Here is a 16,573-nt window from a genome sequence, read left to right on the forward strand (position 1 = left end):
GATGCAGAAACAGGTCTCTGTGGAATTCCCCTTGCAGGGTTCCAGGTCCTTAAGGGCCAGGCCAGGATCCACCGCAGTGGCTGCAAATATGACAATTTGGTGGACAAAGAGTGGAGATTTGGGTCTAGCAAATGACTCTTTTTTGTGGTGATGGGGTTGCGCTCTGTCTAGCTAGCACTTCCATTTGCAGTTTGCAAAGGCCGCTACTAATGAGAGGTGAAATTGCAGGATCCTGCAGGCAGGCCATGAGCTTGGCACTCTCTCAGCTGGGCAAGGGCCAAGTTGTCCGTTTCAGTCTCTCTCACTTTCTCGTTTTTCCAATCTCGTTTGACACATTTCAAGAGCAGTTTGAGAATTGTTTGCTTTCAAATGTCCTCATGAAATTCCATCAGCATCTCAGTATGAACCTCCTTCCCTCCCCCAAAACACATTTTTGCAAAGCATCATTTATCTTTGTAAGGGGCTTGCTATAATATAGGCATGTATTCCTGCCTGCACATATTAAGTGGCTGGAGAAATGCATGGCGAAAATTCAGAGAAGTGTGAATTTGGAAGAACAGCTGTCTTTTGATTTCTCATATCGTCCAGGAAAGTCATGCAAGTTCAACTTTAAACATGAACTGAACAGATTTCCTCCCTCCCCATCGAAAAAGGAGTGTGTCATCTGCCTGTAGTTGGCTCCTCCCCTCCCCTTGCAATAGCTAATAACAAACTAGAATGCAACAGGGGACTTTGTGAGTGGGGTTGGTTTAGATGACCCTTGGGGGTCCCAAGCCTACAAGTCTATGATTCTGTGATTTCTAGACCAGGAGCCCAATACTGAGGCTTTCATTTTTGTCAGTGGCCATTCAGAAAGGTGCTGAGATGAGCAGATGCCCAGGACCCCTGGAACTTGGCTGCGATGCACAAGCTCCTTGGCCCTGCCTGCTGGATAATGAGAAGGCTGAGGAACGCTTGAGTTTTCTTTTGGCTGTAAGCAGGAGCTTGAGGTGCAGCTGGAGGATTTGAACTGTTTTATGAACTGGCCAACCTGGAAGTGCCATGCCTATGTTTTAAACCGATTGATTAAAAGGGGGGTGTCCCTACCCAATGATGCAGTCAGGGTCCTGCCTCTGGGTCTCTGTGGGTGTGTAGGGAGAGATTTGGAGAAGGGGGGGGGAAGGGAAGTGATGGGCAAAGGGGTCGACTGCTTTGCCCTCCATCATCGCCAATCTCCTGACTGTTTTCTGGCTTGTGTCGTTTGGCTGCTCCAGCAATAAATACGTTTTGCCCGTGTCAATCCAGATGGCTTGGCAGGATCGTGGAGACTTTCCTGCTCTTCCCAACAAGGCAAGTCTGTTTGTCTCTGACCGCCTGCCCCCCTTGCCAAGCGTGCCCCTATGCCAACGGCTTCAGGTGGATGGCAGGGCTGTTTGGCCGGGCGGCGAGGATGTAGATGGCGCTCTCTCGCAGGAAAGTAGGCCAGTTGATGGTCCGGCTGTGAAGGAAACAGAGGGAGGGAGGGAAGGAAAAGCTTAGCAGGATGGAGTCCCCAGCAGATGCCACCGGCCCAAGAGCAAGGCTTAACCTTCCCCTGGCCTGGCACCTCTGGCTGTTCTCAAAGGCAGCTCCCAGAAGCCCCAGCCAGCATGGCTATATGATGCCAGGGATGATGGGAGTTGTAGTCCAACATACCTGCCAGGCATGGGGAAGGCTGGCACAGAATGAAAAGGAGCCAGGCATGAGGCAGCCCAGCATGCCAGCTTGCCCTCCCCAGTGCTGTGACCTCCCAGAGAAAGCCAAAACCACCATTGCATGACGTAACTGGTGTGGGTGGGGCCAAGGGTTCCTGCCCACCCGGCTGTGAAGCTCACTGGGTGGCCCTGGGCCAGTCACTGCCTCTCAGCCTGACCTACTTGCAAGGTTGTTGTGGGGGGGTTCTGTGAGGGTGGTGGGGAGTTTCCCTTCGAGAAAGTGTCGGATCATGGCAATGAAAATAATGAATAGACTCGGGGGCAATAACACATCCCTGTTTAACACCTGACCCCACTGTGAATGGTTCACTTTGAGAGCCATGGTTATCTGCGCTAGAACTGGCCTCCAAGGTCACTTACGGACTCATGGTTAAATCTGTGTTTATGGAAGACAATCTTACTCGGTTATGAGGGATCGAAGGAGAAAGAAGGAGAAGGAGAAGGAGAAGGAGAAGGAGAAGGAGAAGGAGAAGGAGAAGGAGAAGGAGAAGGAGAAGAAGGAGAAGGAGAAGGAGAAGGAGGAGAAGGAGAAGGAGAAGGAGAAGAAGAAGAGAAGAAGGAGAAGGAGAAGGAGAAGGAGAAGGAGAAGGAGAAGGAGAAGAGAAGAAAGAGAACCTTGAGCTTCTTAGAGGAAAAGGTGGGGGCAGAAAGACAATAAAAAAGAATAACAATGAAAGCCCCCAGCAATGTGGGGGCACCTTAACCTCCCTGGGGAGGGAGATGTGTGGCCACACTGGCTTCTCAGCCAGCCCTTGTCTCCCCCCCCTTTTTTCCTCTTCCTCTTCCCATTCCCTCCCCCCACCCCCCCTCAATCACCCCCGTCCCGCCTTCCCCCTCTCCCTTGACTCTGGTCGCAGCAAGCAGAGAGTTGCTATTAAATTACTCCTCCACTTTCACCCACCTTTCCTCCAGAGGGCTCAAGGAGGCACACAAGGTTCTCTGCCTTCCCATCTGACCCTCACACAACAACCCTGAGAGGTACGCCAGGCTGAGAGGCGGTGACTGGCCCAAGTGAGCCAGCGTTATGTGGCTGAGTGGTGATTCGAACCCTGGTCTCTCCCGGGTTCTGTAATAGAATCAGTCATAGGATTAAGTTGGAAGGGACCCTGAGGATCATCTAGTCCAACTCCCTGCAATGCAGGAATGTGCAGCTATGCCATATGGGGATTCAACCTGCAATGTTGATGTTATCAGTTCCAGGCTCCAAGCAACTGAGCTACTCTAACCATTAGACCACACAGCCTTATTGTACTTGACTACCTCACCCTACGCCAAGGAGGAGCGGTTCTTGAGAGTCAAGTTTGCTCGCCCATCCATCTGGCAAGGGCCTGGGGAGCAGGCAGAGATGCCCGCCTTTTGCTCTTATGCCAATCTGCTCCAGGCCTGAGTGACAGTTTGTTGGCAGGCAGGCCTGGCGAGAGAGACGGCGATGGCAGAACCAGGCAGATGGTTGGAGAAATGTGTCGTTGCAGGATGGCTCCCATCTCATTTTGGATCCCACCAAGGCCTCGGCTCACAAGCTTCCCCCCCCCCGGCAGCCCCCTCCCAGCTGTGCTCCTCCATCACGCCCACCACTCCCCACCCGAAAAGGGAGTCATCTCCCCCCAGCTGGAAAGATGCTTAGGGTTTGCCTTGCTGCCAACGGTCGCCATGGAAACCTGGGAGCCCGAGCTCGGCTCCTAATGAGGCGGAGGGATATTGCAAGTGTTGGCACATCTCTCCAACATTTAGAAAAGTCAGGAGTGACATTACGGCGGTGGAAACTGAGGCAGGAGTTGGCGGCAGCAGTGCTTCCGAATACCAGTTGCTGGAAGCAAGAGGAGGAGAGAGTTGTCTTTGTGCTTGGTTCCTGCTTGTGGGTTTCTCACAGGCATCTGGTTGGCCATTGTGAGAACAGGAGGCTGGATTAGGTGGGCCATTGGCCTGATCCAGCAAGCTCCTTTTAGGATACTATGGGAGGAGTGATCGGGGAAGAACCAGGGGTGCCTGCAGAGAATTGCTCAAAGACTGGAGAACATAATCCAGTCTCCCTGAGCTCCAGAACCAGTATATGACCTACAGATGGAGGAACCAGAAGGAGTTGGGGATGTTTAGCCTGTAGAATAGAAGACTGAGAGGATATAGGATAGCCATCTTCAAATATCTGAAGGGCTATTATACGGAAGACGGGGTGAGATGGTTTCCCCTTGCTCCAGAGTGCATGATCTGAACCAGTAGATCCAAATGACAAGAAAGGAGATTCTGACCAAACATTAGGACAAACTTTCTGGTGGCAAGAGCCAGTTGACAGTGGAATGGACTCCCTTGGGAGGCTCTTAATCAGAGGTTGAAGGGCCACCTGTCAGGGATTATTTAGCTGCAATTCCTGCATTGCAGGGGGTTGGACTAGATGGCCACCAGGGGTCCCTTCCCACTCGACAATTCTATAGATTTCCCAGTCCGTGAGGCACCTGCAGTACTTTCTTCATCTGAAACAGTATAGTCTTAGCTGGACCCTGTCAAATGGTTCTTCTGAACTTGCAGACCCTGTTGAGGACTCTTCATGGCACCCTTTAAGGACAGGCTACCTTTCTCTGCCCGCTGACCTGCTTACCTTGGTTCCTCTGGCTCTGCATTCAGCAGCACCTGCTCCTGGCTTGCATTGCTGGCTGGGCTGCTCTCTGAGATGGGGCCCACATGGCTGATGCTGTAAGGGAGCAAAGGGAACCCCCAGGATTACATCACCCTCATGAGCAGCCTGCCTGAGGAAGGACTCTGGCCCCAGGTGCCCCACAAACTGCACCCGAAGATCACCTGTGGCATTGTGAAGATCATTGCAAGGGTGCCTCGCTTGGGGCGGGGGAGGCTTGGCCCCTCCTCCAGGTGGAGAAGACTTTGCAAAGGTGCCCCCAAATCCCAACAGGTTGGAGAAAAACCATGCAGACGCCCAGAATTCTCAGGCCAAGGGGGAGAGCTTCTGGCAAATGCAGGAGGGGTCCCAGCCAAGCCAGGGGAGGCTGTGACTCGGAGTGGGTGGGTGAGGATCTTTACCTGACGTTGCAAGAGGGCACCTCCTTGTGCCGCTTACGGAACCACGTGTGTTGGCTGCGCCGACTCTCTGCCTCGCTGATGAGCCCGTCCCCGTGCTGATCCAGCGACAAGAAAGTGGCTCGTGCCCGCTCTCTCTCTTTGCCCGTCAGCAGGCGGAGCAGGGCATTCTGTGGGGGGGGGAAGCAGAGGAGGAGCGTGTGATTACAGCATAATCTTCTAAGGGGCTTTGGCTGTGAGGGGTGTGGACTCAGGGTGTGGAAGGGGCTTTGCGCTCCTGAACTGGCCACCACGGTGCTCAGGAGGGATGCGATGGCTTGCGAGGCCTCGGAGAGTTGCTGCCAGTCCGAGGGGGCAGCGCTGGGCTGGAGGCACTCATGGACTGAATGACTCAACAGAAGGCAACTTCCTAGGTTCCTCATCGGAGTTACCTTTGAGAGGCACCCACCTGTGTCCGTGTTCTCTGCAGCTGCAGGACGGACTCATGGGAGAGGAAATCCACCCATTCGACGCGGCCTTTCTTCTCTGGATCCAGCGCTGAAAACTGCAGGGCGTCCTGGTCTTCCTGCTCCTCGCTGCTGGGCCGCTCGCCCTCTTGCTGGTTGGACAGCCGCTTGTAGCCCAAGAAGACATTCAAGGTCAACGCACTGTCTGTGGAGCCACCAGATGGGAAGAGTCAGTGGCGCTCTCTCTCTGCAGCTCCTCAACCCCTTGAGCTGTTAGCGCTGCCATGCTCCCCTCACAAGAATACAAAAAGAGCCTGCAGGATCAGGCCAGTGGCCCATCTAGTCCAGCAGCCTGCTCTCACAGTGCCTGTGGGAACCCAGCAAGCAGGATCTGAGGGGTTTCCAGCAACTGGGATTCAGAAGCCTCCAGCTGTGGAGCCCTCTCCTCCTTCATGCTTTTATCAAATCCTTTTTTAAAAGCCGACTAGCTTGGTGGCCACCACTGCCTCCTGTGGGGGGGAGTTCCATAGTTTAACTAGGCGCTGTATGAAGAAGGACTTCCTTTTCTCTGTCCTGAATTTTCCAACATTCAGCTTTGTTGCATGCCCAGGAGTTAGAGAGTTCTAGTGAGAGAGGGAGAAAGAAGAGTCTTTCTCTGTCCACCCGCTCCATGCCATGTATAATTTTTATAAACGTCTACCACGCCCATTTTCACTTGCCTTTTCTCTAAACTGAAAAGTCCCAGATGCAGCAACCTTTCCTCAGCCCCTCAACTGTTTCTGTTGCCCTTCTCTGAACTCCAACTCTGCAATATCCTTTTTGAGGTGAGGCAACCAGAACTATACCCAGTATTCCAATTGCGGTTGCACCACAAGTTTCCATAATGGCGTTACGATACGGCCAGTTTTCATTTAGTTCCCTTCCTAATGATCCCTAGCATGGAATTGGCCTCCTTTTTGCAGCTGCTGGACCCTCTCATAGGAGGGCCCCCAGCTAAGGGGAGGCCTCAGCCTTCAACCCAGCGACACACCTAATCCCACTCAAGACCCCCAGAATCATGGCCGGCCCAAGACATTTTGCCGCCCGAGGCGAACCTCCCTCCCAGCTGTGTCTCATTCCTGCAAACAACAACCCAGGATTTGTTTCACATGCACCCTCGCTGGAGGGCTGGGCAGGACATGTGCGGAGCGGCAATTTAGGAGAATGCACCAGCAGCTCCCCCAGCCCTGAATTAGGGGCAGGAGGGGGCAGAAAGCGTAGCCGAGAGTGTGGGATGTGAAACACGGGAGCAGTCAAATACAACTTTCCTAGAGTGGACATAGAAGGGGATGTCTGGTCCAGCCAGTCGGAAATTCCTGTTTCTCCTGGGCTGGGACAGACTTCCTCTCCATGTGACTGGAGGTGGGTGTGGCCTCACCTGTGCAGGTAAAACAAAAGCCCTGGGGCCTCTTCCTCTTTTGATTTCGCTCTTCAAGCAAGCAGCATCTGCTTAGCTAAAGATGCTCTCTTGGGACAAAGGAACCATCTCCCCTATGGGATAGTATCCAAGTGCATGTAACTTTTTCTAAGCTAAAGTCTGCCTTCTGGGATCCTTTTGTGAACAGATGTCTGTAAGTAAACTCTTTTTATACTTTTATAAGAACACTGTGTCGTGTCTTATCTTTTAGGAGGGATTAAGGGGAAAATACCAGGACAGTATTATTATAGAGGTTTTAGCGAACTTGAGCAAGCATCCGCTGTGTGTGTTTAAAAGGGGAAATGTAAACTCTGCTGATATTGTTGAACTTGTTAACACAAGTTGGAATAGGATACCTTAAACAATATGTCCTCTCCTGCATCCCTGAACATTCCCACAGAGAGAACAGGTGTGGGGTTGCTTGGTGACCCCTTTTGGGGCGGCCAATTGCCTCTCCAGCAAGGGAAGCGGGCTAGGACCCAGATCCCAACCCGCTAACCCTCTCCCATTCTGCTACTGAGGTGCCCACCTCACCATGGCTCCTTATAGAGCCAGCCTTGCCCACAGCAGTCTCCTCTTCCGCTTGCTACCGAGGCCCACCAGGCTCCCTCACCATCACTTCACCTTCCTCCATGGGGTGGTGCGGAGGTCTGGAGCAGCCTCCTGCCCCCCCCCCCATGAAAGGCGAGAATCCCAAGGATAGGTCATGGCGAAGGCAAGGCCTGTTGCTGGTGGGATCATGGCCACTGGCCCTACTCCTTGCTCTCCAGGTATTCCCCGTCCAAAGCTCAACTTGCTCGTGTGGTTTGGGTGAAGGGTTGGAAGCGGGAGGGCAAGAGACCGGCTGGCGTGGGTCCCTCTCTTCACACCTGTTTGCCTTTGCATGGATGGATGCATGACCCAGGAGTCGAGGGTGGGTCCGCAGCACAGGAGGCTTACCTGGGGCGACCTTGCCTTGTTGGAAGGACTGGAAGAGGCTGCTCATCTCCTCCTCGGTGAGGAGCAAGTTGAGGTTGTCCTGGGTGGAAGGTTGGGTGGGGTGGGGGGGGAGAAAGGAGCATGAGTCAGTTGCTGGGAGGCAGACTGGGTGGATAGGGATTTGCAGATTCAGAGTCCCCTCCCCGCTGCTGTCACTCCTTCAGTGTATGGTCCTCAAGGGTAGACTGCCTTCAGGCATGGAGGCTTCCTTTCACAATCATGGTTATCCTTTCCCTCTCTGTGTGGGTGCAATCCTCTCTTGGAAAGGGGAGGATATTAATAATGATGATGATGATGATGATAATAATAATAATAATAATAATAATAATAATAATAATATAATAAAATGTTATTTATACCCCACCCTCCCCAGCCAAGACCGGGCTCAGGGCAGCTAACACCAGGTATAAAAACAATTGGTTAAAATACAACTTAAAAACAAGATTAAAATACAACATTCAAGTGCAGCCTCATTTCAGTAGAAACTCAAATCAAAAAACTGTTTGGGGAAGAAAAGGTCAAATCTTCACCAAAGGCCAACCATCCAGACTGGTCCTACGTGGGCCAGAAAAAGGCAGGGAAGTCCCAAAAAAATAAAAAAAAAAAAACAAAACATAATTTTTAAAAAAAAAAAAAAATAGGGGTTCCAGCATCACAGAAAGGAAAAAGGAAAGAGGGGGAGGGGATCAAGTTGATTCCAAGCCAAAGGCCAGTCAGATCCCGCAGGGACACAGAGCATCCCACCAGGCCAGACGGAGCCAGTGTTGAAAAGGCCCTGGCTCTGGTTGAGGCTAATCTGACTTCCTTAGGGCCCGGGACCTCTGGGGTGTTGCTATTTATGGACCTTAAGGTCCTCCGTGGGGCATACCAGGAGAGGCGTTCCCATAGGTAAGAGGGTCCTAGGCTGCGTCCTAGTCATCTAGGGTAAGTGACCACCCCTCAGTCTAGGGACCCCCAGTTCTTCACACTGGAAAGCAAGACGTCTCCCTCCCCCTCCCATAGCACCCCAGGGCCCCCACCCGCTGCTTACGCAAGAGTAGCAGCTCCAGCCGGTCTCCGAATGGGCCGCCTCAATGACCTCGGTGGTGTTGTCCTGGGGCAGGAAGCCCATCCGACGGAGGCAGCCGTCGTGGTAGACCCTCGTGCACACGCGGCAGGGCAGGAGGCTGTCCGCTGTCCACACTTCGCACACTTCGCACGTCTCGTCGTTGGTCACCTGCGTGGGGAGGGGAGGAAAGGCTGAAGCCCTGAGCAGCTGCAGGCAGGCACCACCACGAGGAGGAGGTCACCCTCGGGGTGCCCTCCTCAATTCAGGAGCACCCATAGCATTGTAGAATCCTTCCCTAGTCCTGCAGCAGCAGAGGTGGGCGGGCATCTGTCAGGGATCCTTTAGCTACGATTCCTGCATTGCAGGGGGTTGGACTTGATGACCCTTGGGGGACCCTTCCTGGGGGGATCTCGAGCCAAATCACAAATGCATGATTGCTAGAAAGTCACAAGCAGGTGACTCTACGATGTTATAGCCTCTAAACTTTTGTGGTAGAAGGGGGAACAAAAGGAACTTAATATTTTTTCTGTCGCTGCTCTTTCTTCTTCTTACCAGCAATGGGCAAGGTTCTCTCTGGGCTCTCCTCCAAACTAGACTTTGGATGCCAACCTAGCAGTTTGAAAGCACGTCAAAAGTGCAAGTAGATAAATAGGTATCACTCCGGCAGGAAGGTAAACGATGTTTCTGTGCGCTGCTCTGGTTCGCCAGAAGCGGCTTAGCCATGCTGGCCACATGACTCAGAAAAACTGTCTGCGGACAAACACCAGCTCCCTCGGCCTATAGAGCGCGATGAGCGCCGCAACCCCAGAGTCGTCCGCGGCTGGACCTAATGGTCAGGGGTACGTTTACCTTTACCTTTTCATGTATGTTTGTAACTTTTAAGGATTATCGCCTGCTTGATTTCCATCACTGTACTTGCTGAATCCTGGCAAGACCTTTAAGTGAGTAAACTATATATTTTCCTGGTTTACTTAAACAGTTTGAGAGTGATTTCTTTGATAAGAAGGAACCAGGAGATGATGACCCAAGTCTGCCTAAACATCCTTGGATAGTAAAACTGCTCTAGAAAGTTAAGCAACCATGTCTTAAAAGCTTCTAGGGATAAGCTGCCCACAGATGGTGGTATTACTCTGCTGAAATAGGTACAGTCGTACCTCATGTTACGAACGCAGCGTGTTGCGTTCGTCACGGGATACGAATGCGCCAAACCCAGAAGTACCGGAATGGGTTATTTCCGGGTTCGGCAATTCGTGCATGCGTATACATGCAAAATGACACCACGCGCATGCGCAGAAGCGCCGAATCACACCGCGCACATGCGCAGACGTGGCGCTTCAGGTTGCGGACCTTTCAGGTGGCGGAATGGATCCCGTTTGTAACCAGAGGTACCACTGTATTTGCAGTCTTACACCCGTGAGAAAAAGAGGAAGGATAATTAATAAGTCAAATATCCTCTCCTCCTCATCTAAATCCACCCAACGCTTCCCCCCTGGTCTTCTTGCCCCTGCCCAGGGTGCTTCTCTCTCTCTCCCCCTGCCATGCTCTCACCTGCTCCCTCTGCTCCAGGCTGATCTCAATGGGCTCGTCATCCTGCTCCCTCCGCGTGGGGCGGGCAAAGGCTGGCGGCGTGAAGAAGGTGGTGCGGTCAAAGTCTTCGGGCTCCACCCCTCGCCCGTCCCGCAGCCTCTCCCAGGCCGCCCTGCGGAAGCGGCTCTCCTCCTTCTGCTGGAGTCCCGCGGAAGACCCCGCTTCCGATGATGCCTCCTCTTCTCTGAGTTCCTGCACCGTGTCCTCGATGGTGCCCCTCCGGCTGGTGGCCCCCTCCGACTTGCGCTCTCGCAGCCCGTCCTTGAAGGCTGACACGGCCAGGGTGACCTTCTGGACCTGCTCCACCGTCTGCCGCCTGGACATCAGCACCCCCATGGCTCTGTGGGGGGAAGAGAGGCAGCCGTGAGAAGGGGTTGGTACCAGTTGGGATTCTATGAGAGGGGCTAGCGGGGGGAGAGCTAGCCCTCCCAGCAGGCGGGTGACTGTGGGGGAGAGGTGGGGCAGCTGTACATGCAGGCTCCTCTGGGGGGTAAGAGGCGGAGGAGATCACTGCCCCCATACCCCAGTCCCAGAAATCCTAGAGTTGGAAGGGACCATGAGGGTCATCTAGTCTAACCCCCTGCAACGCAGAAATATTTTGCCCAGTGTGGGACTCGAACCCATGACCCTGAGATTAAGAGTCACGAGAGTGGCAGACGAAGATGGTGGAATATGCTGAACTTGCAAAACTGACCGGCAGAGTCAGAAACCAGGACGACTCAAGGTTTCAAAGAGATTGGTGTTAATTTGTGGATTATTTAAGATTGAACCGAGGAAGTTTGAAAACACTAGTAGGACTGGAATAAACCTTTGACATAGTTCAATAGATTGAAGTGGTAAAAACTGCGCAATGAGAATGGACTAGAAAACCTGCCGACGAGAGGGAGGGGAGTCGCAGCTCGGCAGAGCATTGATTTGTATAATTTATGTGTAGATGTTAAATTGGCTGTAATTTGATATATTTGAAAAATAAAAAATAATTATAAAAAAAGAGATTAAGAGTCACGAATGGATTCAGTCTCTCTTTTATAAATGGAGGTTGGGTGGCTATCTGTCAGGGATTCTGTAATTTCTGCATTGAAGCGGGTTGGACTAGATGACCCTTGGGTCCCTTCCATCTCTGCCATTCTTAATATTCCAGTGGGGCCAAAGACCTGGCTGACTGCTGTGAGAACAGGATGCTGGACTAGGTGGGCCATTGGCCTGATCCAGAAGGCTCGTCTTACATTATCACGCTCTCTTTCAGTGGAAAACACCAGATAACAGAATCTGGCCTCGGATACTGGTTGCAGAGTTCCCTTTGTATCCAGCAAGCTATCTTTTGAGATTCCTCGGGGTCCCTTCCAACTCTACAATTCTACAAGTCTATAAAGTTGTATCAGCAGCTGCCTTCAGTCATAGCCTAGTGACTGCCACCATTATCCCAACACAAGGGAGTCTTCTGGCATTTCAAAGGAGATTTAAATCTCCTTTCCAACAGGCTGAAGGCGACTCTTATCCACAAAATCTGAGGCTGCAATCATCTGCTAGTCTTCCAGGTGCCACAAGGCTCTTGCGCGATATTGAGCACTGATGTCTCCCTGGCAAGGCTTGCTCTCTCGCAACTTCACGTGCCTGTCACCTTAGAGGTCACCCCTGCATCCAGAGGACAAGGCAGGCCCCCCCTGAGATACAGTATTGTCTGCTCAGAGCCATCATCTCATGTTCCCTACTTCTTGAAACAAACAAACAAACAAACAAACAAACAAACAAATGCCTTAAAAATGAAACAAGGAGCTCCTTCTCCAGACAATAGCAGCGTCACTTGTTTAACCTCTTTTTCTTTTTGGCTAAATGACCCTCTTTGCTTCTTTCAAAAGAATTGAGCATTGCTGGGACTCTATTCTTTTATGAAAAATACTGAAAGGTGGGGAAAGGCTAGTTTCTCACCAAATGACTGGCTAGAATTGTGGCCCTGTACCTCAAATGCCACAAGGCCTGGAGACTTGGTTTGCTAAAGTAAAGCATTTTATAAATTAATCCAATTTATTTATTGCATTTATACCCCACTTTTCTCTTCATGGAGCTCAAGATGCTAATAATAATAATAATAATAATAATAAATAATAATAATAATAATATATTTATACCCAGCCCTCCCTGGCCAAAACCGGGCTCAGAGCAGCTCTCCCACTCCTCTTTAAACCCCACAACTACCCTGTGAGGTAGGTTTTGCTGGGGGACAGTGACTTGCCCCCAAAGTTACCAAGTGAGCTTCATGGCATGTGGGGATTCGAACCCTGGTCTCCCACACCCTAGTCCAGCACTCTAACCATTATGCCACACTGGCTCTCTGGTTAGTATGGAGCCTCCAGTTATCATGGATCATTCAGTGGGGCAAGTGTCCCCCCTCCAGACACATGCAACAAGCCTTTCCCAGTCTCACCCCCTCCCACTCTGGGTCTTTTTACTCCTACTTTAGTCACGTACTGGACATGACATGCTTCTGTTCTCTCTCTCTCTCTCTCTCTCCCCCCCCCCGATTCCAAGGGCAGGGGGTGTGGGGCATAGACAAAACAAGGACAATGGTCTTTTGGATACCAGAAAATAAGTTCTGTCCTTCTGGTGGCGCAATGGCTCAGTGCATCCGGCAGTTAGCCAGAAGGTTGGTGGTTTGAGCCCACCCAGGGATGGCTGTGGGCAGGGTTCCTGCACGGCAGGGGGTGGGACTAGATGCCCCTTGGGAGTCCCTTACAATTTTACAGTTCTAGGCTTCTATGAAATAGGGGTGGCTCTCCTGCCCAGCAAGGCACTGAGACCTGAAAACAGTGGTCCTCATTTGCTTGCGGGCTCCCTGCCCCCCCCCGTTGAGCTGGGATCACACCTCCCCCCCCCCCAGTACAGGAGATGCTTCCAGCGATGGGAATAAAATCCACATGGCTTAGGGTCCAATGCCAGGAAGCAGCTATCTTCCTGGTTAATGATCCATGATCGACCTGCCGATATGCAAATATATACCACACACCTAACAAGGATGCGCTTTGTATTTTTGCTTTTGCTGGTGCCAGCCTCCCCCCCCCCCGGACTCTCATGCAAACCTGCAGAACTTCCAAAGCACCCCCACCCAGGCCCTTGCAGAGCCAGGCAGAGGCCCTGGGCAGGTAGATAATGTGCCCCCCCTCTTTTACCCTGGGGATCTCCGAAGTCTTATAAATAAATAAGTATATAAATAATTTTCACATTTTCATGTACAATAGTGCTTTTTTAAAAATACATAGGGGAAAAGGATTATTTTAAGTATTTACATTTAAATAATGGTGAGCGATTGTGAATATGCTGACCGAGGCCCCCTTTGGAATCGGAGGCCCAGGCCAAGTGGCCCATATGACCCCCCCCCCCTGTTTGGGCCTGCCCCCACCCCAACGTCAACCTTATGGAAAGTTTCCCTTCCGGGCTGAAATACTCGATTCATTTGCAATCATGCAAACAGCTTGCACAAGATGCCCCTCCCACATTTGGCATTCCCAGACCCTCCCCACCCCCTCCCTCTCTGCTAGCTGCGTTGCATTTGGGTGTTATTGATTCCGTCTCCTGTTGCCAGGGTAACCCCGGATCCCACCCCGGGATTTGACAGGTGAACCATATGCCGGCTCTTGTCTCTGCTAAAAACCGTGCCCCCTCCCCATTTATTATTATTATTATTGGGAGGTGATGTCTGTTATCGATCGCTGGGTGAGCAAGGCAAACTCTCTGGCCTGATTCAGCTGTGCATTTGCTGTCCTGGAACACAAACCGACATTCAACATGACCATGGCCTTGTTCCAAAATGTCATGGAAAGTGAAAATGAGGTTGTAGATTAAACTCTCTCTCTCTCTCTCTCTCACACTGATAAGGAACTTCCAGCCGCCACCTTCCCCCCACCCGCGCAGCCTCCTCGCGGGACTCCCGCGCTTCCAAATGCGGGACCTGGAACGCCTCTTTCTTCTCTTGCCCCCCCCCCCGACGATGAGCGGGTACCCCACACACACATATAAGTCGCACAAGCACCACATAAACCCTCGCGATGAAGGGTTCCCCAAAACCCCAAATCTGCGTTCCGAAAAGCCCCTTGAAAAGCGCTCCTGTCAAACAGCGCTCCGTACGTGCTCCATTTCTCAATGAACGGCAAACCCACCAATCAGGAGCATGCATTCAGCTCAGCCTGCAAAATGGAACGTTCAGCTCAGCTACTATGATTCAATCATCACCTTCACGCTTGACTGAACGCTAAGTGGGTATTGACAGGCCTCCCTGCTGCGAGAACAATGGACCGAAACCAAATGTATCAAGTTTTGTTGTTGTTGTTCGTCGTTCAGTCGTGTCCGACTCTTCGTGACCCCATGGACCAGAGCACGCCAGGCACGCCTGTCTTCCACTGCCTCCCGCAGCTTGGTCAGACTCATGTTGGTAGCTTCAAGAACACTGTCCAACCATCTCATCCTCTGTCCGTCCCTTCTCCTTGTGCCCTCCATCTTTCCCAACATCAGGGTCTTTTCCAGGGAGTCTTCTCTTCTCATGAGGTGGCCAAAGTATCAAGTTTGGGAAACTATTAATTATAACTGTTACATTGTTGCAAGTGGACTTATTTAGACTGTGGGTGGCTGTCTGACAGCTCAGACAGTAAAATAACATAAAAATCAATATCTCAGCAATGCATTATCCGATCGGCTTGGTTCTAGTGTCTATCTGCTCCTTATGAATAACCTTTCTAACCCCTCGGTCCCCGCCATCCTCCGATCATCAGAAGTATATTATTTCGATACTGCATAATTTTTGGACTCTCCACTCAGTGGCTTTTCATAATCCCTTAAGCAGCGAGTCACGTCCTCATCCAGCTGCAAGAGGAAATGCACCCCTCCCAGTAATCCATTCAAGCACCCATCCATCAGTTACCATGGCAGCAGACATCCTCCTAGGAGTTTTCTATTGTCCTGCCACAGTGGAAACTTTCAATGTGTATTACACCCACCCTAGATCCATTTACCGGTTCCTGCCATCCTTCCTGTTATGCAAAACTTGTTTTTCCTATATGTAAATCCCACTAGACCTCCTCTCCCTCCTCCCATTTCTGACGTTTCTGTGATGTATTTCGCTATGTATTCTGGGCAATGGCGGGAAGTTTTAAAAGTCCGGGACACCCTTTGTTCGGGGTTCGGATCCTCCTGAACCTTGTTGCGCAATAAACTCCTTTGCTTTTGCTCCAATCTCCGGCTGGTCTCCATTGCCTCCGCAGCGAACCACGGGCTTCCTCCGTAGGACCGGGAGCTGAGCCTCCTCGACCCGGTAATTTCCGTAACAGTCTTGGTGCCGAAACCCGGACCTGCGTTCCTCCCGTGGTGGCCGGGACCCCATCGAGTCTTCAGCCGGCATCGGGACCCTCTTCTCCCGTGGAGACCCATCGGATCCCTGGCCATCCTCCGGGCGGTAATTGCAGGTCTCAAGGGGAGCCAACCGGGGAGCAAAGGCAAAGTTCAGCCGGCTTCGTCTCCAACGATCCAGCGGATCGCGGTGGAAGACGCGTAAGTATAATCCAGTGCACTGGTGATTGGGGGAGGGGGGAGGTAAGCCTGGCAACCGCAATCTACTGCTCTCTTGCCTATCATTTCTTGCCTGTCTCTCAGTCTGTCCCGTGGACTGCTGCTCAACTCGAAAGGGGAGTCCTGAGCTCTATCTCTTTTTCTCCAATACCCAGTCAGCCGCCCCGTTAGCTGGTCTAACGAACGCAAGGGACTGGGCTCTTTTTCTACTTTGCCAGCTGCCAAGGGGCAAAGGACTTCTCTGCACTATCCTAAACCTCAGCCGCCCCGGTCGGGCCATGTAAAACACGCTGGTCGTGCGTGAGCCCGCTTCCGAACGCAAGGGAGGTTTTTCCGGACCGTTTAACTCTATTTAAAGGGCTGCCCGATCTGGCACTGCAGTGGCAGGCGTCCAGTAGGGTTCCCTTCCTAGCTGTTAACGATAGGCAGGAGGTTGCCAGGTGGGGGTACCCTGTAATGGGTGGAAATGGGGGTTGAGAAATAGGAATAGATGAGAAGAAATGGAAGAGAAAGGAAGAGGAAAAGGGAGCTCCAGGAAAAAGGAAAGGAAGAGGTAGTTTAGAGTAGATCCCCCTGGTCAGCCGCCCCGCTAGCCGAACTAGTGAACGCAAGGGACCAGGCTAGATTATTGGAACGTTGTGTACTGTACTTTGCTTATGTTAAGAACCCCCCTGTCCCACTCCCTTAGTGAGAAACCCCGACTTACAAAGATACCTTTCCCGTCCCTCCTTTCCCAAAAACC

General features: G+C 51.8%; 1 protein-coding gene across 1 annotated transcript in view; it reads right to left on the minus strand.

The window, feature by feature from the left end:
* Positions 1 to 1,133: 1,133 nt before the first annotated feature.
* Positions 1,134 to 16,573, minus strand: part of PHF24 (PHD finger protein 24) — a 40,241-nt gene continuing 24,801 nt past the window's right edge. The window contains exons 2-8 of the mRNA XM_033164673.1: positions 10,237 to 10,615; positions 8,671 to 8,856; positions 7,602 to 7,680; positions 5,209 to 5,411; positions 4,764 to 4,930; positions 4,327 to 4,419; positions 1,134 to 1,477 (exon numbers count right to left, since the gene is read on the minus strand). Of these exons, the coding sequence (XP_033020564.1) occupies positions 1,378 to 1,477; positions 4,327 to 4,419; positions 4,764 to 4,930; positions 5,209 to 5,411; positions 7,602 to 7,680; positions 8,671 to 8,856; positions 10,237 to 10,611 (1,203 nt within the window). The 5' untranslated portion in view covers positions 10,612 to 10,615 and the 3' untranslated portion in view covers positions 1,134 to 1,377. The remainder of the gene's footprint in view (positions 1,478 to 4,326; positions 4,420 to 4,763; positions 4,931 to 5,208; positions 5,412 to 7,601; positions 7,681 to 8,670; positions 8,857 to 10,236; positions 10,616 to 16,573) is intronic.

This window comes from Lacerta agilis, chromosome 11 (genome assembly GCF_009819535.1).
Source record: "Lacerta agilis isolate rLacAgi1 chromosome 11, rLacAgi1.pri, whole genome shotgun sequence".
NCBI lineage: Eukaryota > Metazoa > Chordata > Lepidosauria > Squamata > Lacertidae > Lacerta > Lacerta agilis.